The 18,965-nt window shown below is 38.3% G+C and overlaps 1 protein-coding gene across 2 annotated transcripts in view; it reads left to right on the forward strand.

Moving 5' to 3' along the window:
• The window catches only part of SEC24C (SEC24 homolog C, COPII coat complex component), a 33,146-nt gene extending 14,577 nt beyond the window's left edge, over nt 1-18,569 (forward strand). For both annotated transcript variants that reach the window (XM_065746764.1, XM_065746765.1), the window contains 20 exons: nt 177-596; nt 1,430-1,554; nt 2,798-2,866; nt 4,443-4,554; nt 5,104-5,231; nt 7,820-7,958; nt 9,314-9,429; nt 10,628-10,752; nt 10,912-11,103; nt 12,124-12,217; nt 13,389-13,505; nt 13,971-14,141; nt 14,259-14,355; nt 14,652-14,797; nt 15,273-15,411; nt 15,833-15,951; nt 16,280-16,459; nt 17,114-17,305; nt 17,740-17,829; nt 18,215-18,569. In XM_065746764.1, coding sequence (XP_065602836.1) covers nt 177-596; nt 1,430-1,554; nt 2,798-2,866; nt 4,443-4,554; nt 5,104-5,231; nt 7,820-7,958; nt 9,314-9,429; nt 10,628-10,752; nt 10,912-11,103; nt 12,124-12,217; nt 13,389-13,505; nt 13,971-14,141; nt 14,259-14,355; nt 14,652-14,797; nt 15,273-15,411; nt 15,833-15,951; nt 16,280-16,459; nt 17,114-17,305; nt 17,740-17,829; nt 18,215-18,355 — 2,912 coding nt within the window. In that variant the 3' untranslated portion in view covers nt 18,356-18,569. The remainder of the gene's footprint in view (nt 1-176; nt 597-1,429; nt 1,555-2,797; nt 2,867-4,442; nt 4,555-5,103; nt 5,232-7,819; nt 7,959-9,313; nt 9,430-10,627; nt 10,753-10,911; nt 11,104-12,123; nt 12,218-13,388; nt 13,506-13,970; nt 14,142-14,258; nt 14,356-14,651; nt 14,798-15,272; nt 15,412-15,832; nt 15,952-16,279; nt 16,460-17,113; nt 17,306-17,739; nt 17,830-18,214) is intronic.
• The last annotated feature ends 396 nt before the right edge of the window (nt 18,570-18,965 follow it).

Raw genomic sequence — 18,965 nt, forward strand, 5'->3', positions numbered from 1 at the left:
TGTTCACTTAAGGTTTTACGTTAGTTCTGGAATGTCAATCTGAAGGTGAAAGTGGTAAACCAGTTTAGAAAGTCTTGAGCAAAGGAATATTGTTTGAGTCTTTCGAGTTTGGAATTAATTGTCTAGGGGAAACTGGGGGGGAAAAAAAAAAAGGTAGTAATACTTTTTCTTAACAGGTCCCCCAGTACCGGGTCCCCCAGTCAGTGCAACAGGATCTGGTCTCCGCATACCGTACACTGCGAGCCAAGGACCCTCTCCTCCTCCCAGTGTGTCTCAGGGTCTTCCTTTGGCACAGCCTCCTTTTTCTGGTCAACCAGTACCAACTCAGCGCTTACCTACTGAAGTCCCGGGTTTTGTTCCACCTCCACCTTCTACAGGAATTGGACCTTCCTCTTACCCTCCTACTACAGGTGCCCCAAGGCCACCACCCATGGCAGGCCCACCGCTGCCTGGGCAGACAGTTCCTGGAGCACCAATGCCCCAACCTAATCAAGTACCACCCCCATCAACTCTGTCAGGGCCTCCCATGCGTGGCCTTCATGGACCGCCTCCACCCACTCATCCTCCTCAGCCCGGATACCAAATGCAGCAGAACGGTGAGTATTCCTAATATAGAAATTGTTCAATAGATGCATTCTGTGTGTGCTACAAATTGAGAAATGGATTTCACCTTTGTAGCTTGGAGACTTCTGGCTATGTTTCAGAGCTTTGCTCTATTTTCCCTGTGATAAAGGACAAATCCTAGATAAACAGTAATATTTACTGTTCTAAGCTATTTGTTGTACAGGTTTTAATCAAGTTAAAATAACCAAAAGAAATCTAGCTTACTTGGTAAAAAAAAAAAATTGTTTAATGGTCACAATGCCATAATACTGCAAGGATTTGTTTTCAGAATTGTAATTACACTTAAATTTGAGGTCTGCAGCTTTGTTTATTCAGAAATAAAGATTTGAAATCCTGAAACTCATTATCATCTTTGGTGTTTTTTGAAGCTTTTTCTTTCGGAGTGTAAGTTGAAACTACTCGAGAATTCCTTGCATAACTTTAGTTTGTGGCATTGTGGGGTCATCCGCTGACTATTTGGCTGTTCTCTGTGTAATTTTTTTTAGGCAGTTCTGCAGCCTAACCAGAATGTTCACAGTACACAATCTTAATGCAAGTTTTAATCCTGTTATTCTTATAATAGTTACGTTAGTCTTAAACACATGCTGCTTTAAGTCTGGTTTTAAGGAGGATTGTGTCCATCGTTTTACTGAATCGCTGTTAGAGATGTACTAAGCTGAAATACTGAGAAATGTATTTAATCCTGATTAACTGGAAAGCATATGGGATTCTTGTTGTTTTTATGATGACAGAATAAATGGCAAGTGCCTAATGAGGAGCTGCCTTATGTTAACTGTTATTTAATTGATTCTCCTTTTCTTGTAAGGTTCCTTTGGACAGGTGAGGGGCCCCCAACCAAACTATGGTGGAGCCTATCCAGGAACACCAAATTATGGAAGTCAGCCTGGACCACCACCTAAACGCTTGGATCCAGATTCAATTCCTAGCCCTGTAAGCTTACTTTGTTATTAACAAAAAAGTGTGAATTTTTCCATAGTGTCTTTACTTTGAACAAAACTGACCAAAGCTGAAAGCTGTTTTCTTCTTCCAAAGAGCAAGTCTTTTTTTCCTGCTTACTTTTCTCTATTACGTCCAGCTTCAGTCACTTGTTATGAATAAGCCCAGAAGCACTTTTTCCCTTGACAACTGAAGAAAGACACTGCATATACCATCACTGCTTTAATTTATCAGGACATTTTCTGTACTTTGTTACATTTTAGGAATCCTTAAGGGCTTGGATTAAACTTGCTTCACCATTTCTGAATTCTTACTTAATTACTTTCAAGGTGAACTAACTGCTGGTTTTGAGGTAGCAATCTAAGAACTGCATGATCCCAGTTTAAACAGTGGTTCATAGGAGATTATTGTAATGTTTTCCCTTTTCCTATTGCCTGAAAAAAAGCTGATTAGTTTTCTTTGGATCATTTAAGTCAGGTCACTACCTCTGTCAAACATGGACAACTTCACTAATTAGGATGATCTTTTGAAATGGCGGTTCTGAGGAAAAGATGAGTGATGATGTGCAATAGCTATCAGTGATGTGTAATTGTGATGTAATTGCCATTAGTTTGCTATACTTTCCTTCCACAGCTCCTGATGCTGCACTGTTGCCTCAGAAGGCCACAAGCATTTGCTAACAGTGAACTTTTCCAGAGCAGCGATTACAACTATTTCTTTAAGACTCCAAAAATAATTTAGTTTTGAGTTACAGCTGATATCTTTACTGCTGCTATTCAAAAGTTACTGCTATTCAAAAAAGATGGTCTGTTTAGACTTCAGGTTTATAGAAGGCTTCTGACTATTTTTTTTGTGGAGTATAAGAATCTGTAATTGCTCGTCAGCTTCTTTTTTCCCACTAAATGGGGTCTCAAATTTTATCAGTACCTTCATTTCAGCATGTTCTTGAAACATAAATTCCCAATTTCTAACCAGAATGAGCACGTGAGCTACTACATCTGATAGTGATCTGTCCCAAAATCGCAGCAAGACTGACATTCGGGATTGTGTAAGCTGCAGAAGCATTCCTGTTGCATGAGTGAATGTCCAAATATATCTAATTCTAGTGCTTCAGGTTTGGTAGAGAGAAGTAACGCTGTTACTTTTTGTTTTATTATTCTCTTCTCTTTCTTTTCTTTTTTTTGTGTGTGTGTGTGGCACTCTTTACTTTTTTTTATACGCATATAAAAAAAAGCAGCAACTTAATGAGCTGCCACCCCAGCAGAAACCCAGGCACAGAATAGACCCAGATGCAATTCCTAGTCCAGTAAGTGCTGTATATATGTCAATTGTAGTCTGTGTTGGTGACCATCTGTGCATGCATGAAACCTGAACTTCACCTCATTAACCCTTCATCATTAATCCTATATCCTTTTCTTGCTATGTCCTGCTTGCCTTATCAAAATGGGTACGATAACACCACAAGAAGTTGTTGAAATCTTCTCTTCTGTGATATTTGATGAGGCAGCAGAAAGTAGATTTTGAGAAACAGATCATGAAGAATGTCTCCCCTTCACTTTATCTCTTTCATTAAAATATATCCATCAGATTACAACTGGCGTTTTAAGTGTTATGTCATCAGTGTAATTGTCTGTGTAGTGTGTTCCATGTTAACATACACACATTGTGAGCCTTTCTAGCCATGTCTTTTACACTTCTGAGCAGAATTTGGTTACAGTTCTTGTTGATACCAGTACTGGGCTAATGCTTTGAAGTTCTACAGCTGAGGAGACACTGTTTTCTGTTGATGTTACTTGCTGATGTAAATCTTCTAGCTGACTACTATGAAGTATGGGGAGCTAGAAACATTCTTTCATTATCTGTGTTCATACATAACCATTATATTTTGATGTTGAAAATACAATGGTTATGTCTAAAGAATTTTACCTGAAGAAAAAGCAGCTACCTTTTGCATTGGAAGGGAAAAAAAACAACAATTACCTTTGTACCTAAACAGCTACAAGCCAGGAGGTCATCAATGTCAATCAGTCTGTAGACTTTTGAAGTAGAACTTAAGTGAGACAAGTCTGATGCTGTGGGTGGTGTTTTTTCTGGCATCTTGGAATCCATAGTGAGAGGGTGGAAAGTTCTGCTGTGCACAGTTCCATATTTCTTAATTTACTCTAAGCAAAGTTATGTGTAGTGGCAAAATAAGATCAGAAGAGTTGTTACTAGTTTTTATTTTGATTCTCCAAAATGTTTGGTTTTGATTCAAGCACCGATATAGTAAAGGTAATTAAAGCTGTGTAAGAACAATCTTCTGTTCTTATGCAAAATTCAGTGGACATTTTAGTCAAGTGAAACTGTTTAATGCATTTCTGTTCTCTGTAGCACATTTGCATTAATGACAAAATTGTAGCTCTAATAAAATGAAAAAGTTTAAGCTTGAATCATTGATAACTCTCTATTGAAACTTCACTTTCCACATCTCCAAAAAGCACCATAAACGTAACAGAAAGGAAAAGCCATCTATACAACTTCAGCCTGAGACTAAAATAAGCTTCTGATTTTAACTGGGCTAAGACCAGTAAAAAAGGAGTACTAGCAAAAATTCCTCTTTTGATCTAAATTTCTTTCTTGAATTTGGATCAGAGCACACAAAGTATACTACTACTCAGAACACTTGGGAAAATTCTGTAACTTGAATGTTATGTTGCACGCATTATTTGAAATCCAGCTGAGAGGTGACTGCTTGATAAAATTTATTTGCTTTTGACTTATTTTTTAGAGCTACTGATGTGTGCCTAGTGTTCCCTTTTTACTGTCTTGCAGATGCAAGTTTTATATTTTGCAGTGCTTTCAATCTTTGGAGGCTTGGTTTAACTCAGTATTTCCTATCATAGATTCAAGTGATTGAAGATGACAGAAATAACCGTGGATCAGAACCGTTTGTCACTGGAGTGAGAGGGCAGGTCCCACCTCTCGTTACTACCAATTTCTTGGTCAAGGATCAAGGTAAAATAACCAATCCACAGCTAAGAAAGATGTTGATGAATACTTCAGTATTCATGTGAGAATTAAGTACATAACATTAAAATATGTAGTTATATATGGGACTGGACAGTGTGTTTTATTTTGTTTTGTCAAAATAGAGATGTTGTCTCCCTCCTTTTATGAAAAGCCTTGATGAAAATGTATGGTCCTCTGTTCACACAGCCCAGTGTTTTCTAATAGATGTTTTTTGCACAATATCAGCCATGTTTTAAAAACTCAGGCACAGTCTTAAAGTGTACTTCTTTGAGGTTTATTTATATCATCTACAGCTGATGGTCATCAAGGTATCTTTTAACCAACTAAGTGAAGCTGAAAAACTAGAAACTTGCACACACGAATTAAATATCACAGCAGGAATATTTATTGAAGCAAAGAATCAGTATGTTTTATTTTGAGGATAAAGTTCCATTTATAAAGGAATAGTCTTCATTGCAGCTAAAGGTATCATGATTTCTGTTCTTGAATATAAATGTACCTTGTGCTAAAAAATTGTTGGAATTTGTTCTCCAGGTAATGCAAGCCCCCGCTATATAAGATGCACATCTTACAATATCCCCTGCACCTCAGATATGGCCAAACAGTCCCAAGTTCCTCTAGCTGCTGTCATAAAGCCACTTGCTACTCTACCCCCAGAGGAGGTGAGAACTCTGTGCAGTTACATGTGCTGTATACTGTCTGAACTTGTCAGGGGAATGTTACGTGCTCACATTTAACAGATACCTTGTTTAAATTTCAACAGCAGGCATGTTTAAGTAAGGAGAGCTGAGTAAATGTTGGTTGTTCTGCAAATGGGGAGTAGAGAAGCAGAAAAGCGTTGTGTCCAAAATGTTTAATATTTTGATTGATGTGATAATCTCTGCTTTTTTTCTTATAAGTGTCGAGCATCATTCTGACCAAATGACCAAAATACTAGGATGTTAACAAATGCATGCACTTTCAATTTTCAATTTCAGTTATCTCAATTTCTTTCTTGTCCTGTGATATTTAAATAGTTAATAATCACTGATATTAAGTGTTGTCTAAGGGTATCAAGTTGTGGAATTGGATGAGAATGTATCAAGTAGCACTCATTAAGCTGATGTATACGTATACAGCACTGTGGAGTAATTGACAGTGCACTACTGAGCACCAGTTTCTGTTGAACTGCACTTGTATTTCTGCATTCATTCTGTGCAGTGCTTTCTTCTAGGTCTTGTCAGTGACTAGTTAGAGCATCTGCCCGCTCCATCTGATGGCTGGGGAGATAAAAGCTCTGAGAATAGTGGAGCCGGAAACAGTATTGAAAGTATTCCAAATACTGTGGCTACTGTGTAGCGTTAGCTTACTTAGAGGAATGGCATAAAGACAAACTTGTGAAGTTTTAAACTAAGCTTGCAGTATTTTGTGCCTTAAACTTAACTTCAGCATCTCCTATGGCAAGGAACGTTCTCTGCAGTTTAAGGGTAGGGCTTTTTATTTCATTATTTCATCTTCCTGAACTGTGATTTAGATTTTGAAAATTGGTTTATGATAAAGCTGAATTGTTAAGTTAATGCCTGCATTTCATGAGGTTTAAAAGGAGCACAAGAGGTGAATGTGATCTTGTTGGAGAATCCTGGAGGCACAGTTTTTGGAGTTTTACAGACAACTACTTGAGAGCTCTGTGGTGTACTTAGACTTTGAACAAACACTTGTGATATCCAGGAAAAAAAAAAACTCATCTAGGATCAGAAAATTACTCTGGATACTGCTTAGCTTCCATCAGTGGAAAGTTATGTATGACAAGGGCAAGCTCACTGTGCTGGGGTAGTTCTGACAGATGGAGGCTCAGCTGTTCAGAGCAGTAAGACTCTAAGTAAGACTAAAGCTTAACATATCAGTAGTGAGAGGATAAATCAGACTGGTGAAGATGCAACGTTTAGATAAATCTAGTAACTGTAGAATACAGAACCTCATTGTGAAATTACAGAGCTGTTGTCCTGTTCTAATGCACTGCTTAGAATGCAAAATTTAAGGCTCGGTAAGAAGGAACTGTGTCTTCTGGGAATAAGAGATTGATTACAGTAATGCATGTTTACAGCACCCTTGCATTTTTGGGGGGACAGAGGCTGAAGAAGATATCTCATTGTGTAGAAGCACAATATCAATATTTCCTGGCAATCATAAAACTTGAAATCTGGTTTTCTCAGAGGAGGTCTGCCTGGGTGGGATCTGAGAAACACTGGCCACAAAGCCATTGTATCATCAGTAAATGACTTCTGGACTAGAATGAGAGTGGGGTCTGCATCATAAAGAGAAGGAAAGCGCCTGGGTTGTTTGTTCAACTCATAGAATATGTTCTCTTTGAAAAGTTATCAGTGGTTTAGGGTGACTGCAAGGACTGAATCTGGGCACCATTAATGTTGTGTAAGTTAAAAGTAAGCTGATTTTGAAAGGTGTGCTAAACTATGAATGCAGATCATAGCTTCCAAAATATCTGTCGTTCTACAGGGAGTCTTCCTCACTTTGAGAAGCTTTGGAAGTTGCCAAACATTTGAGTCTGTTTTGACTACAAATGCATTGTTTTGTCAGTAATAGTTTAAAGATGGTTCAATACACAGCAGTTTTAAAGGACCTGCTATATAATGTCGAGGCAAGCACAACTGACAGATGTGCTTCAGTTCATGGTGGTCTTCAGGAATAAGTTGGACCAGTTTAAATTTTTGAAGTTAATCTGAATTCTTGAAATTCTTAAAAAAATGGAATGCAATAACTGGCATCTTTTTTTGTTTTTGTTTTTTTTTGTATCTTGCTCTTTACAAAGGGAAAATACAATGAGTAGGGAGTTGTGTTTAAAAAAATAAAATAAAATTACACTCGCTCCTGTGAGGTTATCACAGCCATTATTTGCATGGCTTTGGTCTCCTGTGTTCATCTGAGATCCAGCCATGCTAGGCAGTGTGGTACTCCTGCTCTTCAGGAGCTACTATATAAGGTAGTGCAGCACCATACAGCAGTACTTGTTTGTGTCAGAGCAGGATGGCCCGTTAGTGACTGCAGCCTACACGGGAACTGCTGTGTTGAGCTTGAGCTGAAGAACATCTTTGAAATACTTTATCAGGCTTCCTCTTGTGTTCTCTCCCACAACTGCTAAAATGCTGAATCCTATGCAGTGTACAGGGAAAATTGTTTTAAGCTCTGCAGTATGTGTGGTCAGTTTTTTTCATAATCATATGACCTTTCTTTTTTATTTTCCCTGCTTTCGCAGACCCTTCCTTATTTGGTAGACCACGGAGAATCTGGTCCTGTCCGATGCAATAGGTGCAAGGCCTACATGTGCCCTTTTATGCAGTTTATTGAGGGCGGAAGGAGGTTCCAGTGCTGTTTCTGCAGCTGTGTCACAGAGGGTAAGGTTTCTTCTGAAAGCCAGACTCCTGGCACTATTGATCTTTAAATAAGATTCAAAGGAATGAATCTTAATCGTATTACAGTCATTTATAGTGTATGCTGTGCTTTAACATGTCTGCATGTTTTATGGGAAAACAGCCACCAATCAGAAAATGTATATCTATAAAACGCATTCAATGCTCAGTTCAGAAATGATGTTCAAATTAGGTACTTATGCATTGCAACATTATAACATCAAATTTGGAGCAGAAAGTAACTTGTTGCATGATGTTTCGTGTTTTGAGAAATTAACTGTGGCACTGAGATTAATCTCTAGTCAGTAGCATGCATTAGGAATTTCTCATTCACAAAACCTCTGAACAGTACTTGGAGATGAGATTTCAGGTAGATCTGCTGTGGCTGGATAGGAGTGTTCAGTACATGCCAGTTAGTATTTGTTGCTCTTCATTTGGTAGCACTTCTGGCTTTTGTTCTCATCACCTCACTTACTCTGTGTAAGGGGTCCAAGGCAAACCAAAATAGGAAGTTGGTCGAGGCTGGAAATGGCCACTTTAAGAAACAAACAAGAGACTTTTATGGTGATTTTCTTAGCCTATGTGCATTCCCTGTCACTACACATTCAGCAGCTTTATGAATGGCTGTACCTGCAACAACTGATCAGCTATAGAAAAGGGTGGTATGCTCAGAGACAACTGATAAAAGAAGTGCTGTGAAAGTATAATGTAGTTGTACCTAATACTTCTAACAGTTCCTATTTTCAGCATAAAAAATCAGTTAATTAGCTTGTACTGAGTGTATACTTGGAGAGTAGAGAGTGGTCTCTCTTTATATATACACAGTTTTAATGGTATCACTTTGCTTTCCTTTGAACCAATGAAATGTTGAGTGTTTTGAATAACTCATAGCAAAAGGAGTGTCTCAGTCTTTTGGTGTGCCTAAACAGAATCAGTAATATTGAAGCCTACATTTTGCATCAAATTCTATTGCAAGTTATTTTTTACTGCTTTTACAATATTTGTATTTTTTCCTTTGAACTAAATCATTCAGAAGAATACAAAGAACATGTTGCATTGATCTTTCTGATATGAAATGTAAAATGAGAATGTAAAGGAGATTATAGAAAAGTGCAGTAGTGACTCTACAGTGTGCCAATTTGTGCATAAGACAGACTGGAAGCAGTTCATCTGTATTTGTTGGATTTAATGGTGTTAAGTTGCAGCAGTGATTCTTGTAGTGCTTGCATGCTAGCTGGTTTTCCTGGAGTTTTATCTGAACCAGCTGTTGTCGTTTTAGCTCTTCAGTGGCAGTGCTTATCATGATTACATCTCTGAAGTTGATGTGTTTTCTTCCCCAGTGCCAGCTCACTACTTCCAGCATTTGGATCATACTGGAAAACGAGTAGACTACTATGATCGACCTGAGTTATCACTGGGGTCCTATGAGTTTCTGGCAACAGTTGACTACTGCAAGGTACAGTATGTGTTTATTACTATATTTTTATTTTGCTTTTGAATACAGAATAACTTTTCCTAAAGGTAAGTTGAGCATGAATTGTCTAACGCTGAACTTTCTAGCTGCTGGATGTTACATTAGCATCATTCATCCAACCCACTTTTTTCTGTAAGGTAATGATTTAGTCTACTTGCTTCCAAAAGCAGGAAAAGCCTTGATCACATGACTTTAATAGTACTTTATTTTAGCTGCCTCTGTCTTCTTCTGGAGCTGTATAATCGCTTACAGCTGAAATATATTTTGTCACCTTAGCAATTCTGCAGGAGAGAGTCTCTCTTGATAGTATTTGGGGTGGAAGGAGAAGGTAAAAGAGGTTCAAGAAAAATGCAATAGTGATGATATAATGTGCCACTTGGTACAGAAAATGAGCTTTACATATTGAAGTTAATTTTCAGATACGGTTGTAGTGGTTAAAACACAAGAATAGGGTGAAATGTGTGTTGTTAGGGCTGTCTCATTTTTGATTGAAGACAAATCATAACTATCTTGTGAGGATGACAAATTGTGTGCAGTGCATGTTAAAGCAACTTAAAACACTGATGAAAAATGGATGCTTAAATATTGCAATTTTACACTAGTTACCTTTTGATGCTTCAGGTTTAGCAAAGGGAAGATCCGTTATGTTGCAATTAACAGCTTAAGATACGTTTTCAAGTCAAACTAGACATGGTCTTCCTAGCTCTTCTGAAAGTTCTGGTTTGCTTTTGTTCTATTTGTTCCTTCCAGCGTGATCTATAGACTTGAGAAAACTGTCTTTTTCCCAAAATAAACTGGATATTTAAGCAGAAGGAAAAGGTTGCAGCTCTTGGGGGGAAATGTTTTGCTCTATATTGAAGAAACCATCGAAAACAAGTTCTAGACCAATCCCAGGGTCTTAAACTACAGGAGATATCATTCTTTACTTTCACTATCTGACCTAAATTGTGGCTGACCTGCTGTTCACTGCGCAGAATCTGTCAGGGACATATAACACTGGTCTATTTCAAGCATAGAGTGCTTACCCATCTTTGTTAGTTGGACTGGGATGGGAAAGTGATCTGTAGAAGCATTCACTTTTCATGAGTACATGAAAATTACTAGAGTTTGGGCCAGCATTCGCTTGTCCATGTTAGAGAGCTGTTGACCTTAGTGTGACTTCTTTCCTTTTCTTCCACAGAATAACAAGTTTCCCAGTCCACCTGCTTTCATTTTCATGATTGATGTGTCTTACAATGCTGTGAAGAGTGGCTTAGTGAGACTAATATGTGAAGAATTAAAGTCAATCCTGGATTATCTGCCCAGGTAAGGTACATTGTAAATTGTTATATGCAGTCCAAACAGAAGAAACTCACTTTCTTCCTTTATAAAAGCCTTTCATATTTCCCTTATCCCTTACTGTGCTGTATTCTGTGTAATTATTTCACTCATCATCTACTTAGATGTGAAATATGTCTTTTACAGGGAAGGCAACATGGAGGAATCAGCCATTCGAGTAGGCTTTGTCACTTACAACAAAGTGTTACACTTCTATAACGTGAAGAGCTCATTGGCACAGCCACAAATGCTGGTTGTCTCAGATGTGGCAGACATGTTTGTGCCTCTCCTTGATGGCTTTCTGGTGAATGTGAATGAGTCCAGGACAGTTATTGCCAGGTAACTGAAACTGAGTTATGACGTGTGTAGTAAATGTTTAGTTTGGTAGACTTGGGTGTTGCAATTAAAGGTGTGACGTTCACTGTTTGTCCTGTTATACACCTAGAAAGTCACTCTATGTGTTAGCTTCCTATACTGTTTCAGATGAAATTGGCAGAAGAAAACAGGACAATTGTTAACATAAGGGTGTATTTGCCTTGCAGTCGAGCTTGACAGTGGGTGCATATAATGGAATTTGGGGCAGGTGGGTCTTCACGGGTAAACAAGTAAACTTAAACACAACACAACTATTATGATGTAGAGTGAAATTTGTATGAATACTGAATCATTGTCTTTAAGGCAGCTGCCTAGGTAACTGTAAAGTAAGACTACAGATATTTCCAACTTTGGTTCTATGGAGAAAATGAGCAGAAATAGAGAAGATGAAATTTGGAAGGAAAGAAAAAGAATTAGTAAAATTTTGGCAAAATATTGTTAATTAAATTATGATGTGTTTTTAAATAGATTTTGGGAACTAGGCAGTGCATATTTTTAAAGAAAATTTTAGCTGTATTTGTGTAGTGCATTAACAAGCACAAATACAAAACTGTGTATAAAACTGATTAATCTCTCAGTAGCATGCAGATTTTGGCAAAGAAGTGCAAAGTATTGCTTGATTTTTCTTTCCTAAGAGTTTATTTAGCAACGTACATTGGAACATATTAAAAAAGCAGGAACACAAAAGAGCTATTGATGTAGGAATTGGCTGAAGCTGCTGAGAAAGTCTGTGAGGGACAAAGCATGAGGTGTTTTTTGTTGTTTTTTGGGTTTTTTTTACATCTAAGTAGTGATGTGCCCAATACTTGGGAAAACGAGTGTTCTATGTATGTGTGTATGTATATATACATATATACACTTTATATACTGTTAGGGACACTTGTTGAAGCCACCTAGTCTCATAGTTCACCAACAGCACCTCTGTGTGGCTTTACCATTTAAATTGAATCTTCCAGACTTTTTCATTTTCTTGTTTCTTGTTAGCTTGCTGGAGCAGATTCCAGAAATGTTTGCAGACACAAGAGAAACAGAAACTGTTTTTGGACCTGTGATCCAAGCAGGGCTGGAAGCACTGAAGGTTAGTAAGTGCATTGTCATGGCAAAGTGTTTTCACTACTCTGAAGTTCCTGTTCATACATGACTAAGAATAATCTAAAGCTTTTTCTAAGTCTTGTTGTTGTAGATAGACTTGCTACATGTAGGGAGTACTTGGCTGTTAAAGGTGCATGTACCTCCAGTTCTATGTAGGTGGATCTTCTTTGACTATTTTTTTTAAAGTGTTTGTTGCACAAAGTGTAAGAAATGTGGCTTAACCTTGGGGACCTGGCTGCTTTTTTGCTTTGAATGACTTCTAGAACCTACCAAAAAAACCCACAAAAACAACCCTGTCCTTCCAACACTAAAACCAGGTCCTGAACTCTACCATTTCTTATTTAGGTGTTCTGTAATGTAGTATCTTTCTAATGTTGTGCTTGAAGTATAATCTTCAGTTAAAGGAAAGAAAGCAATCTGTTGGAAGTTACCCATACTAATGTGTTAACTCACTAAACTTCTCCAAAACTCTTCCGTTCCAATACTAGTTAATTGCACATGTGATCTAACTCAGTGTACTAAGTTCATTTCCTGTATGATTTTCTCTAATCTGTTCTTACGTTTTTTTTTTTTTCCATAATATAAATTCTTAGAAGTATCCCCTATTATCAGATTTGGTGACAGTTCTTCAGTCAAGAGACAGTTCTAACTAATCGATTCCTCACATACTGTATTTGACAGAGCAGATATTCTATTAAACATTGACTAATGTTCATATAAGCTATTTATTTAAAATTAATGATTTCCTTAAAGTCAGATTACAAAATCTTTTACCATTTCTATGACTCTTCTATTCCAAAGTCTCTGCATCAAAAAGGTAAATCAGTCTAACTCATTTGTGCAAAACCCTTTGTAGCTGCTTTGGTAAACTAAGACCTCTTTGTCTTATTGTAGCCAATCCTTTTCTCCCTGCCATGGAACTAGCATAGGTCCAGAAGAACTGAAACTTCATTTGCTGTAACTTACCAGAAATCTGTGCTCCCTGTGTTAGGTATCACTGACATAACCATGAGTCCGTGTGTTTGATGCATGTTAACTTCCTGACATAAAGAAATGAAGCATTAAGATGCTTGTGTGTGTGTTCTTGAATTGCATTTTCCCTGAAGATTTTTATTAAATGTTTCTAACCAGAGCAACTTCACCCCTTTCTTCTGCAGGCAGCTGAGTGTGCTGGCAAGCTCTTCATTTTCCACACCTCTCTGCCCATTGCGGAGGCCCCAGGGAAGTTAAAGAACAGGGATGATAAGAAACTGATCAACACAGATAAGGAGAAGGTAAAAATTACTTGCTTGACGTTTATGGTACAGTTCTGCATTGCACTCTACATGGGGTAAAATAAATCTGACATCTCATCGAAAGAATGAGAAGGGGTTAGCATGTAATGTAACCATCAAAGCTAGTATCTTTCTACGTTCTGCTTTTATCTTCTGCTCTAAAGCAGAGATAGGTAGACAGCTCTGGTGTGAGGAGGAAATGTATGTCTTAGTATTTTATCCCATGTAAGAATCTATAGGTGTGTTAAAGTAAAGAGAATTCAGGATTAAAGCAACATGTATAATAATTTTCATGATGTTTCACTGTTTTTTCGAAGGCAGAGTTAGGGGGAGTTTCATATAATCCTAATTTCCCTTATGTGAGACTTAGTGGAAGATTGTTTCAACTGTGATTATAACCCAGCTCCTGCTTTTCTTTTGTTTCAACCACAAACTTTTGATCTTGTCTTTGACTTCCTTTCTTAGACTTTGTTTCAACCTCAGACAAGCTTCTACAGCAATTTGGCCAAGGACTGTGTAGCCCAGGGCTGTTGTGTGGATCTGTTCCTGTTTCCAAACCAGTATTTGGATGTGGCAACGTTAGGTGTAGTAACTTACCAGACAGGAGGCTCCATTTATAAGTATGCCTATTTCCAGGTAAGAAATCAGACTGATTAAAGGTACTACTGCAAGTGGTACCTTTTTAAAATTACTTTGTGGTTTATGGAGCAGCTCTGATTTGTGGTAAAACTTGAATTATTGATTATGTTTTAGCTTGAGACAGACCAGGAGAGGTTCCTGAATGACTTGAGAAGAGATGTCCAAAAAGAAGTGGGATTTGATGCTGTGATGAGAGTACGTACAAGCACAGGTGGGTGTTAGCATGAAGAAGTTTTAATAAATTGACCACTTGAAGTATACCATATGGGAAGTAACAGATTATTTTCCTTATTTAAAACTTTGAAGCTGTGCTGTGCAAGAAGTTCTCTTAAAGGTTTGTCATTGTAAGCATTTTGTCAAGACTGAAAAAAGATTCTTGCTAAAATCTGTCAAGATCATTTGTTTTCCCAGTGGTGGGATTTTCAGGGTTCCAGAGGCTGTCTCGTTACTCAGTTGAAAAGTACAACTTATTTATTTATAATACTTTTTTGTGTCCTTCTTTTGTAGGCATTCGAGCCACTGACTTTTTTGGAGCTTTTTATATGAGCAACACAACTGATGTGGAGATGGCAGGTTTGGACTGCGACAAAACAATCACAGTGGAATTCAAACATGATGACAAACTGAGTGAAGACAGTGGTGCTCTCCTTCAGGTGAGGAGGAGGGCAGAAGATTTTCTAGAAAAAGGAAGGGAACTGATTCAGAATTGTTAACAGAAGCGTGCCAAGGCCAGAACCAAGGCCTGATCAGGGAGTGTGCCAACTGAAGGTGATGATTGTTGCTTTGAAACTGACACTCCCTCAAGGAACTTTGAGGGTTTGTTGTTTCTGTCCAACGCTGTACCCCTAACCTTTCAGAATACATGATATTACAATGACCTCAAAAGCTTCAGTCCACGGTCTGTTTTCCAAGACAAGTTTCTGTGATTCAAAATGTTTGCCACTTGTTATCTTTCATTGATGCTGATTCTTAGCAGATGCTTTTGGCTTATGTGCAAATCCTTTACGTAATTTTTTTGCTTGTTGAAGCATCTGAGTCGTGATTTTTAATGATGTATGTTCAAGCACTGCCTATCTTCTTGCAACAGTGCTTCATTTTCCTATATCCCGGTGCTTTTGTCTCGTACAGTGTGCTCTGCTATATACAAGCTGTGCAGGACAGCGACGACTCCGGATCCACAACCTCTCACTGAACTGCTGTACACAGCTTGCTGACCTCTATCGAAACTGCGAGACGGACACACTCATCAATTATTTGGCTAAATATGGTAAGAATAGATATGTTAAGAAAAATCATAATCTAACGGCTGTTCAAGTGCCTGTTGTCATTCAGTGACACCTGTTCAGTCTTTTTGAATCAAGTGGCAGGTGGCAATTATACTTCAGTCACTTAGGAGAAGGAGCATGAAGCTGTGATGATAGTATTGATGCTTAGGACATGAGTTTCAGGTAGAAGGTGCAGGCTTATCTGTCCTACAAATGATGTGTATTTTTAGAGCTTTGTATTGAAAGCTGTGAATTCCAAATTGTGTTTATATTTGGACCATTTGTCCAAAAACATGCTTCAATTGTTAGTACTTGAACTCTTCCCAAATAGTTGTTTAGATTTACTTTGGGGAAATGTGTTTTTTTAAATTGTTTGTTAGCAGTCACTTCATAGCTGTCCATTTATTTCTTTTTTCTCTGCAGCATATCGTGGAGTTCTGAATAGTCCAGTAAAGGCTGTACGAGATTCACTGGTAAATCAGTGTGCCCAGATCCTAGCTTGCTATCGAAAGAACTGTGCTAGTCCATCTTCTGCTGGCCAGGTAAACTCTGAATCTTTAATTTGAATCATGGGCTCAGACACTGAGATGTGATTTTTAGCTGATTCCTTGCCATTTTGCCTATTGAAAAAATAAAAATAGAACAGCTACGAGTAAAACTGCAGTTGAGAATGGCTTGTTGGACATCTTTTTGAAGCTCAGAAGCACTGCCTGCTCCACTTATGGTATTTTTGCAGGTTCATATTATAGATTGTCAGTTTTCTATTCTCATACCTGTACCACACTGCTGGTTTACTCTAGCCTTGTTTTGTCAGGCTTAAGCTTACTCAGCAAGAGAGCTGAACATCTTCTGTATGCTTGTGACTTGTAGCTGATTCTTCCTGAATGCATGAAGCTGCTTCCTGTGTACTTGAATTGTGTGTTGAAGAGTGACGTCCTTCAGCCTGGTCCAGAGGTCAGAACAGATGACCGTGCCTACATTCGTCAGTTAGTCACATCCATGGACGTGGCAGAAACAAATGTTTTCTTTTATCCTAGGCTTTTGCCCCTGGTGAGTAATTTGAGATGTTCTTGACACTTGAGATTTGCTGTTGTCTTGACTCATTCTAATGACTGGCATATGTATTTTATCAATGGAAAGCCATTTGAGAAGTATTTGGGATCTGCCATCTGTAGAGTTACTTAGTTAATTTTAGTTAATACTAGTTAATTTCACTCAGTGATAGATGCATTACTGTATCTTGTGAATTTTTGAGGAATTTGCTCTGAGCTGTGAGCATGTAACCAATAGCATGGAAAAATCTTTGAAATTTGTGGTAGGTGTTTTTTTTAATAGTTCTAAGGCTTTTTGTAATCTTGCTGTAATTTTAATCGTTGCAGGGAAACTCTACCTACTGTTCTCACTTTCCAGTGTAGTAGTTGCTGAAATAACACTAACTACTAATTACACTCATGCTCCAGGAAGCAGTATTTGAAACTACAGATTACTTTCAGAGCAATTTCTGTTTTCTTTTATTAACCAATAGTCTCTCATCTGTGTCACATTCGGTAAGAAAACTCTGTCAAGAAAGATGATAGCTCAGTCCCATCTATTGCAGTGTTAGAAACACTAAAAAGCCACTAAGGTCTTGCGGCAGAAATTTTCAGGGCTTTTTAAAATGTTTTTGTTTTATAACTGTGATTTCTTTACTTCACTCTAAAACAGACCAAAGCAGATGTTGACAGTGACTCCTTACCAGCAGCAATCCGAAACTCAGAGGAACGTCTCTCCAAGGGTGACATATACCTGCTGGAGAACGGGCTGAACATCTTTGTGTGGGTGGGAGTGAACGTGCAGCAAGGCCTGATCCAGAACCTCTTTGGAGTGTCATCCTTCAGTCAGATTAGCAACACCTTGGTGAGTTGGATGGCAGCGTGGGAGACTCTGTGATAGTCACCCATAGCTGGAAACACTGGGAAAGCAAGCTGAGAAAATAATTTTAACTTTTTTGTGTTAGTAGCAGTGAGAGGCATGGGTATGTGAAACTGGTGGAGGCATCCAGTCTGAGCATGTAGACTACTTCTTGCCTAGCTTAATTTGGCAAGCCACATTGCCCTTGGTGATAAGGAGAACGGCTGATACATAAATGGAACTAATAATTGATCTTCAGTTTTGATACCATGTGATATTTTCTTTTTAAATAGCTGAAGTCAAAGGAATTTTGACAGTAAATATGTTTGTAACATTACATAATATGCCAAAGCTGCTGTTTTGTTTTGTTTTTTGGGGTTTTTTTTATGCTGCTATACTTCTTTGCCTGACTAATGGGAATTGGGTGTCTGTCATTCCAGAGTACCCTGCCTGTCTTGGAAAACCCATTTTCAAAGAAAGTACGGTCTATTATTGACATGCTTCACCTGCAGAGATCACGATACATGAAGGTAAAAACACTGATCTTTACTCATAGCTCCTAGTCACCTCTTTTACTCCTAGCAAAGCAGACGATGCTAATCCTGTTCTTGTAAAATCTAATGTTGAACATAGTCTTACAGCTGTGATTCAAACGTATGTTTTTTCAATGATCTGATACTAGTTTTGGAGTTCATGGTTACCACAGTTCTAATGTTTTTCAAACTTCTGCACAAACCACGTATGTGGAGTTTTCTTTCTAAATATTATTGAGACTTAACCCGGCCCAAGTATGAAAATGAAAGCACATAAGCTTTATCTGCTGTTTCTAGTTGTCTCGGTTGGATTTTGAGCTACCTAGTTGTTTTCTTTTCCTCAGAGCATGAATTCTGCTAACTGTCATGTTTTTGTTTGTAGTTAATAATTGTGAAGCAAGAAGATAAGCTGGAAATGCTCTTCAAACATTTTCTGGTGGAGGATAAGAGCCTAACTGGGGGAGCTTCATATGTGGACTTCCTGTGTCACATGCACAAGGAGATTCGGCAGCTACTGAGCTAGAGGAGGGAGTGGTGCTGGAGCTCAGCAGTGACATTTTCTTCTTCTCTAATGATCTGATCAGAAGGTCCAGCGCCCTCAAAAAGGACAACGTTAGAAATCTGTACAATTCCATAATTTTTAATACACATGGCATAAGCAGAAATCCTTTCAACCTCTCCTGGTCCCATATGAGAGATGAATTTTTTTTCCTGGTGAGGGCTGAAAAAAAAACCAACAAAAAAATAAACCTGGGGCTTTGATCCCAGGTCTTTTACTTGTATCTAGATTGTTTCCTGTGCTTGGCAGGAGTTCACCCCCCACCCCATGCTCGCTAATCCTGTTGTAATGAATGTAGGATTTTTTTTCAGTTCACTGTCCATGATTCAACATTGGGTGAAAAAGCGATAACTTCAAAATCTCTAGTAGTTGCTGTGTGTTTGTGTGGGCACGTGTGCATGCTCTCAGTGTAAAGAGGATGCGCAGGGTGGGAGGGCGAGAGGCAGGCCGGGTGTCGGGAGCTGGAGCAGCCAAACATCTTTCTTCTTCTAGAGGAATTGCAGAGCACAAATGTATCGCATTTGCCTGAACCAGGAATCTTTAAAACAAACAAACAAAAAAAACATAGAAAGTC

The sequence above is a fragment of the Cyrtonyx montezumae genome, unplaced genomic scaffold (genome assembly GCF_038088225.1).
Source record: "Cyrtonyx montezumae isolate F1298 unplaced genomic scaffold, pur_monq_1.0 scaffold_4, whole genome shotgun sequence".
In the NCBI taxonomy this organism is placed as follows: Eukaryota; Metazoa; Chordata; class Aves; order Galliformes; family Odontophoridae; genus Cyrtonyx; species Cyrtonyx montezumae.